This window comes from Pelodiscus sinensis, chromosome 16 (genome assembly GCF_049634645.1).
Source record: "Pelodiscus sinensis isolate JC-2024 chromosome 16, ASM4963464v1, whole genome shotgun sequence".
NCBI classification, from domain to species: Eukaryota; Metazoa; Chordata; order Testudines; family Trionychidae; genus Pelodiscus; species Pelodiscus sinensis.
In genome coordinates, this window is record NC_134726.1 from 21,841,305 (window position 1) to 21,849,767 (window position 8,463).

The 8,463-nt window shown below is 42.2% G+C and overlaps 1 protein-coding gene across 2 annotated transcripts in view; it reads left to right on the plus strand.

Moving 5' to 3' along the window:
* Positions 1-8,353, plus strand: part of LOC102446448 (acyl-coenzyme A synthetase ACSM4, mitochondrial) — a 57,446-nt gene extending 49,093 nt beyond the window's left edge. For both annotated transcript variants that reach the window (XM_075899414.1, XM_006123137.4), the window contains exon 14: positions 7,713-8,353. In XM_075899414.1, the coding sequence (XP_075755529.1) occupies positions 7,713-7,799 (87 nt within the window). In that variant the 3' untranslated portion in view covers positions 7,800-8,353. The remainder of the gene's footprint in view (positions 1-7,712) is intronic.
* Positions 8,354-8,463: the final 110 nt, after the last annotated feature.

Consider the following 8,463-nt stretch of genomic DNA (forward strand, 5'->3'; position numbering starts at 1 on the left):
TTTCTAACATTTTTCTATCCCATTTTGGGTTGCCCCAACCTTCCTGGGCAAACCCCTTTCTCTATACCACTAAAATCCATGTCTATCATGACAGGCTTCATGTTGCTGTATGTGAACCAGTAGCACAATCCTGCCGACTACGCCAATTCTGTCAGCCGACGGTCAGGGCAGTGTGTGTGTGTATGTTTCCGAGAAAAGGTCCGTGTCTTTACTGCTAGGACCGGGGTCCCATTGCAGAGGGTGGCCAGCAGGTCAACAGACGCCCCGTTATATAGGAAGAGCTTATTACACCTTAGATTTTAGCTGCTAGAACACAGGGGTTCCTTCGCAGTGGGCAGCCTAGGAAAGGCTGAAATGGTGCCCCAACAGATCTTGTCATCTGGGAGTGACACAGATCCAAACGCCCAAGCTCTCCCTATGTCTGTCCCTTTATGACCGGCTGAAGTTCTTTTAAATTGTGCTTGGTTCTATTACAGCAACTGGAGGAGTCAGGTTAAAGCTTAAACAGTTACAGGTTTATTTGAGGAAGCTTATAAATCATATGGTTGCAATGGCTATTGTTCTATTTCTTAACTACTAGCAAAATATAGATCTTAAAAATGGTTACAAAGAAGATAAAGATAAAAAAATAGAAATAATGGTACCAAGTAACAGCTTACTCTTTCTATGTGTACACTTAAGACAGAGGACCACATCCAGGTACAATTTTTACCCCCTTCTGTGCCTCTCGACTCCAGCATGTCAGGCCAGGGCCGGTCCCTCAATTCCTAGGAAAGACGAAAATACGAGGTGGGCGTCCCCATAGAACCTCGGGAGGTCAAACACCTAACCCGACCAGCAGGGAGAGGGTAGAATGACACTCAAAGTGAGTGTATGCTGGACCTATCTTATATACCCATGGGGTCACGTATTTCTCTTTCTTGTCTGTCATGCCAAATGGGGCTGGTCTGTCTTTTGTGAGACCAGTTCTTACAAGGGATTTGTGAACTTAATTTACACTTGTAAGAGAGATAACTAAATTGGGATTACTGGGGATTCTTTTCTCAGTGGGAAATTCCTCTCCCAGGGACTGTGTGTGTGTTCGAATCAACATAGGTGCCAGCCGGGGGCAGTTCTCGCAGCCTCGAGGCCAGCTTGTTGACTTAATTGCTCTCTCTCCACATATTTGTTTTTTTCAGCTTCTCAGGATCAGATGAGCCAGCATAGACTATGCTGATGTTATTGCTCCTTCTCTGTCCTGTATGCTTCAGGAACCTCAGAGAGGCAAATAAGATGGATGTGATGGGGGGGGTGTCTGTCTGGCTACATTCCACCCCCTAATACGACACACCACGTCCCAGGAATGCAAGATGGTGGTTTTCCAGCACCTCTTGCCCACCTTGGAGGAATCTAAAAGTACCCAATGGCCTGATTAGAGGGTTAGGATCTAGGAATTGACTAGGGACCTTTCCTGGTGCTGTGTATCGAATGTGCACACAAGAGATAGCTACATTAACTAGGCATTGCACAATACATTGGGTTATGCAGAAAAGGAGTACAACAATCAAAACAATTAAAACAGTGGTCATAACAGAGTGTAGGAAAGGAGTTAAGGAAAGTTCTAGCTGTTGGGCTAACCAATTTAGCCATGAGTTATTTACATTCTTAGTTACAGCATGTCTTATCCCATACCGTCCGTTGCCATTTCCCTTGCCTCCCCCCAAAGTTATTTTGAGGGCTGTGGTAGTTGCTGTCATCGAACCATACCAGTCCCCATCTGAAGATGTCACTCTTGTTTCACCAGTAATTTGGGCTGAGAGGGACAAACTCGATTCCCAGTCCAGTAGAGGAGTCAAGTAAGGTGTTCTGGTACAGCAGTAGCAGTTGGGATGAGGAAGAGGACCATGGCGAATTGGAGGTACCATGTCTCATTTCAATAGTCTGTAACTAACAACAGTTGGTTGCAAGCACTACAACAGCAAGCGGTATACATATACAAAAAGTTCATGGTGGTTTCCCGGATCCACACCAGCATTGGGAGGGATCCATCCCACTGGAGCACTGTTCAGGGCTATTGCCTCAGTTTCCTGGAATAAAACATAAGGTTTGCCGGTCTTGGATACAATCCAAGCCTCAGTAATGGTTATTGGTGTTAGCCCTGCATCTGCAGTTGTCCAGACTCCTTTTCCCTTATAGGAGTGCAGTAAATGGATTTGTGTTCCCAACTGGGGTGTTGGGACAAGGGCTATTAAGCGGTTTAGTCCCATGACTGTAAACAACCCTGTTGCCACTGGGGTTGAGTAAGCAAAACCCAAATTACCCGAAACAATTTCCACTCCAGTTAAAACATACTTCCACCCTTGCTTATTGGTGGGTAGTGTACCAATATAATCTACTTGCCAGGTTGCCCATAGTACTTTTCCATCTCTTAGTCTGGCAAACCATTGCCCTTCTGTTATATGTTTCCTGAGTTCAGCACATAGGGTGCAAGCTTGTACCAGCTCTCTGGCTTGTTTGTGGGTGATAGGCCACCCCCCTGGCATGTGCCTGCCGCACCAGCTCATCGCTTTTCTGTGTGTCCCAAGGTTTCATGTAGCCAAATGTACAGGCGTTCCCAATCCACCTGGGCAGCAAAAATTTGTGCTGCTGCATCTGCTAGGTTATTTAGCTGTGCAGCCAGGGTGTTGTTTCTTTTGGACACATGACTTATGCTTAAGGCACTGTTGGGTTGCATGCTGGTATATCCATTTCCAATATTCCAATCTCCAAACAGGCTTTCCTATTCCCAGTTATTATTCTTCCAATTAGTTATCCAACTGGGTGGCTCCAGCCCATACAGCATAGGAGTTAGTATAGATGGTACTGGCCCCTGCCTCACAAGCTAATTGATTGCTGCCAGCTCTGCAAGCTGAGCTGTTCCTCTATGTTTGTGGTCAGGGGTGCAGTGGATGTGTCTGCTGAAACAGCAACAGCCTTCCTGTCCACTTTCATTTGAAATAGCCTGGCAGCCTGTATTCACATATAATGTTGAATTTAAAAGCAAGCCAAAAGTGTTATCAACTCAGCTTGAAAGAAAAAAAACAGTTACGTTTCAAAGCTTGAATTTCTAAACTAATAATTTGGTTTCTAGAAAGTTAAATGTCCTTAAGAGTTGAATGCCCAACAGAAGCACTAACTAATTTGTGCCTTGTCTGTTTGCAATTTTAAGCAAGAGGACATTATCCAAAACAAAATAAAACTAGTTCATTTGAAACCTACAAAATAGTGTTACAATATATAGAGCTAATTCCTTTATGCAGTTAACCAATTAAGTTTCAGTAGAATCCTTAATTTTCCTTTGCAGATTTAACAAAGGTGTTCATAGACAAAATGTTTACATTTGATTGTTTCTTTGCCTAGATGATTTGCATAGTGCTTAAGGAAGAGGCTGCAAAGAAACAAGGTGTCATTTTTAAAACAAGATTTCCCTTCACCTATTACAACCCATCACTTAATTCCTTCCACATCCCATGGAGTCCACTTTTTATCTTCACATTCCCTCAAATCACTTGCTTTGTCCTTTCAAAGAAAATGTCTCATTCCTATTACTTTCCAATGTCTGCTCTACTTTCCTTATTCCTTCAACTATGCCCATAGCTATGTCTAGACTGCAGGCTTCTTTCGAAAGAGGCTCTTTCTGAAAGCATCTTTCGAAAGAGCCTCTTTCGAAAGATCGCGTCTAGACTGCAGGCGGATCTTTCGAAAGAGAAATCCGCTTTTTCGAAAGAGAGCACCCAGCGAGTCTGGATGCTCTCTTCGAAGACGGCCTCTTTACATTGAAGAACACCTTCTTTCAAAAGAGGAACTTTCGAAAGAAGGCGTTCTTCCTCGTAAATTGAGGTTTACCGCCATCGAAAGAAAAGCCGCGTTCTTTTGAAATAATTTCGAAAGAATCGCGGCTTGAGTCTGGACGCAGGGGAAGTTTTTTCGGGAAAAGGCTACTTTTCCCGAAAAAACCCCTGAGTCTGGACACGGCCATAGAGCTCCAAACTTTTGCCTCCCCCCCCCCCCTTTTTTTTCACATGCTTTTTCCTTCTTATGGTCCATCCTAATTCCTGCTAAATGAATTTTTCCAATGACACATGTTTGTCTACTATTAATTAGGTAAGGAGGGTGAGCTTGTTCACTAAGCTCATACCTCCTGGTCCTTTTCTTAAGCATATTCCTGAGGAAAGAAAAAATAAATACATCTGAGAGTTGCTTTAACTCTCAGCACCCATCCTTAAGGGAATCTAGCTCTGTCTGGGTACTGAGGGACATGCATTTCTACCTCTCTACGTCTGCAGCAGAGGCTTTTACATTTTGCAGTTTCATGTTTGCATTCTTATATCAGTCAATTTTGAAGAACACCTCTTTACAGGTTTTCCACAGAAGACAAAAGCTGCAGCTGTTTCCCTCTCCATTGGGTTTACATATCCACAGGTAGTTAGCCAATTTGTCTTCTAGGTCTGAAATTGTATGGACAAGCAGTTAACACTTGATCAGACTAAGGGCTATGCCCGAATCTTTGCAAGATTTTGTTCAAAAAGGGGTAACATCTTTTACAATGCCAATTTCTCAGTCTTCTCTCTGCCTTCTTAAAAGACTGCTTACATTTAACTTTTCAAGTATACCCAACCTCTTACTGGGACTAAAACAGCAATACCAATACCTCCTTTTTCTTTCCTTTCTGGAGGGCTACAATTTGAACTTTCTGATCTCAGGTAGTTTGCTAATCAAACTTAGCTATTACTGCAAAGCTTCTTTGTGCTGCCAGCTAGGGCATTTACATCACAAAGGAAATCACAACCTGTTGTGGCTCTTGGAGCTTTCACAGCATTTTAGTTTGTTTGCAGTTTTTACTCATTCTATAGCGTACATGGCATGTTACAGGAAAATGTGCAATCTTTGTTTACAACACTACTCTAGCCAACATTAAACTTTGCATAGAGTGTAACTCTTTCTTTATGCTTACAGTTTTCCTGTACCTTCATTAAACAACTTGGACTGAAAGTAAACCAAACCAATTTGTTTTAAACCTACAAACAAGATTACTGACCTTGAAAACTTCATATATTTACACTATATATATATATATATCTACACACAGATACACATACATTCTCTCTGAACCTTTCTTACACCTATTTCTACATAGCTGTACAACAATTACATTCCTTTTTATTCAATGGGGTAGTTCAGTTCCAATAGAACCCCTCCCTTTAGAGTTCTTTTAGCAGTCTCTCTAATCAAATGTACAGATTTGAGTCAAATGTGCCTGGATTATTTACAGACATTCCTTTGGAAAAGGGCCCATTTTCCCTTCAGAATGACTGTAAAGAAACCACAGTTTTTCTATCTACACCATTTTAGCATTTGCACAACTGCTCAATTCTCTCCATTCTCTGCAGAGTTTAAATTCTCTGTGTTTTTTTCTTAAAATACTTTCTTATCTCTAAAATAAAAACTGGCCTTGTTTCAGATATTACTCTTGTAAGTATGTTTTAAGGGTTTAGATTTCTAGTACTTACTGCCTTTTTCTCAGTTCTACCACAAGGCTTTCAATCTTATCTGTTACCTGCCTGCTTGTCTGGGCCTGATCCTGTTTTCCATTTCTGCCTGCTTGTCTGGACCTGATCCTGTTTTCCTTGCTAAATGGAAAGTGGCTCCTTTCCACAGACTCAGGCTTTGTCCCATTCTTTAGCTTGCAGGCAGTTCTATACTTACAGAACTGTACCCACAACTCCTCAGGATTTCCCCAATCCTTTTCTAACATTTTTCTATCCATTTTGGGTTGCCCCAACCTTCCTGGGCAAACCCCTTTCTCTATACCACTAAAATCCATGTCTATCATGACAGGCTTCATGTTGCTTGTAAGTGAACCAGAGCACAATCCTGCCGACTACGCCAATTCTGTCAGCCGACGGTCAGGGCAGTGTGTGTGTGTATGTTTCCGAGAAAAGGTCCGTGTCTTTACTGCTAGGACCGGGGTCCCATTGCAGAGGGTGGCCAGCAGGTCAACAGACGCCCCGTTATATAGGAAGAGCTTATTACACCTTAGATTTTAGCTGCTAGAACACAGGGGTTCCTTCGCAGTGGGCAGCCTAGGAAAGGCTGAAATGGTGCCCCAACAGATCTTGTCATCTGGGAGTGACACAGATCCAAACGCCCAAGCTCTCCCTATGTCTGTCCCTTTATGACCGGCTGAAGTTCTTTTAAATTGTGCTTGGTTCTATTACAGCAACTGGAGGAGTCAGGTTAAAGCTTAAACAGTTACAGGTTTATTTGAGGAAGCTTATAAATCATATGGTTGCAATGGCTATTGTTCTATTTCTTAACTACTAGCAAAATATAGATCTTAAAAATGGTTACAAAGAAGATAAAGATAAAAAAATAGAAATAATGGTACCAAGTAACAGCTTACTCTTTCTATGTGTACACTTAAGACAGAGGACCACATCCAGGTACAATTTTTACCCCCTTCTGTGCCTCTCGACTCCAGCATGTCAGGCCAGGGCCGGTCCCTCAATTCCTAGGAAAGACGAAAATACGAGGTGGGCGTCCCCATAGAACCTCGGGAGGTCAAACACCTAACCCGACCAGCAGGGAGAGGGTAGAATGACACTCAAAGTGAGTGTGTGCTGGACCTATCTTATATACCCATGGGGTCATGTATTTCTCTTTCTTGTCTGTCATGCCAAATGGGGCTGGTCTGTCTTTTGTGAGACCAGTTCTTACAAGGGAGTTGTGAATTTAATTTACACTTGTAAGAGAGATAACTAAATTGGGATTACTGGGGATTCTTTTCTCAGTGGGAAATTCCTCTCCCAGGGACTGTGTGTGTTCGAATCAACATAGGTGCCAGCCGGGGGCAGTTCTCGCAGCCTCGAGGCCAGCTTGTTGACTTAATTGCTCTCTCTCCACATATTTGTTTTTTTCAGCTTCTCAGGATCAGATGAGCCAGCATAGACTATGCTGATATTATTGCTCCTTCTCTGTCCTGTATGCTTCAGGAACCTCAGAGAGGCAAATAAGATGGATGTGATGGGAGGGGGTGTCTGTCTGGCTACAACTCTCTTTTGCAAAAGCGCTTTTTTGATGCACTTTTGCAGTGTGGATGCTGTCTTGTGCAAGAAGTTTTCGTGGAAGATCTCTTCCAACAAAAGTTTCTTGCGCAAAAAGCCTGCAGTCTAGATGTAGACTCAGGCTCAAAGCTGCTCCAACAGTACTGACATGGGCTACGTCTACATTGGCCCCTTCTCCGGAAGAGGCATGTTAATTTCCAACTTCAGAATAGGGAAATCCACGGGGGATTTAAATATCCCCCATGGGATTTAAATAAACATGGCCGCCGCTTTTTTTCTGGCTTGAAGTAGGAATAAGAGATCCTCCGGAAAAGGGCTTTATTCCGGAGGATCGCGCCAGTCTAGACACTTTTTTCCGGCTTTTCCCCAAGCCGGAAAAAAAGCGGCAGCCATGTTTATTTAAATCCCGCGGGGGATATTTAAATCCCCCGCGGATTTCCCTATTCTGAAATTGGAAATTAACATGCCTCTTCCGGAGAAGGGGCCAATGTAGACGTAGCCTTGCAGTCTAATACCCTAAACCGCTAGACAGTAGTTTATTTAGCATATGTATTTAGGGGTGTTTTGTTCTCCCCAGGACCTCACAAGGAACTGCATCCCCATGTCTGCTATTTTTTTTTTCTCAATTAGGTGGAGTTTGTTCAAGAGCTGCCAAAAACAGTTGCTGGGAAAATCCAACGGAAGGTATTAAGGAACAAAGAGTGGGGAAGAACTTAGTGTCACATGGACATTCAAGAACAAATCGTCTTTGACTTCCACCATCATATTTCTCATGTTTTCGTTTTTCTCTATTGGTCTGGTCTAATATTGTGAACAAAGTACACAACAGCAAACAGCATGGATGGGTCAATGAACTACAAAAAGAAGAGAAGATAAACTTGCTTATAGGGTACATAATTGTTCCTGCCAGGTTTTAAAATAGGGATCATTTATTTAGGACCAGGAGCCCTCATTGTTTTAAAAGGCTTTGAATCAGGGCATTTAGGAAGAGTGGGTATGACTGACAAAAGAGAAGGAGGATTCTAGAATGCAAAAGGGAGATAGGAATCTGTATGGAAGGACTTGATGAGAAAAAACTTGCTTTCAAGATTTCAAAGAATTTTCCCATCTCAAATCAGGACAAAAAGTCAAAATATAAAAATTATCACAGACAATCCTATTGGGGGGTGAGGGGCCTGGGTCAGTGGAAACATTTTGTTTCAACATTTTCAGAATGTTCCATTTTGATTTTGACCTTTTTTTCCTAAGTTAATTTAAATTTCAAAAAGTCATTTAAACAAAAAAAATTGAATTTTTCATTTCAAAAAATGTTAAAATGTCCCATTTTGACCATTTCAAATCCTTTATTTTTTACCATTTTTTTGAAAAAAGAAATTTGCCA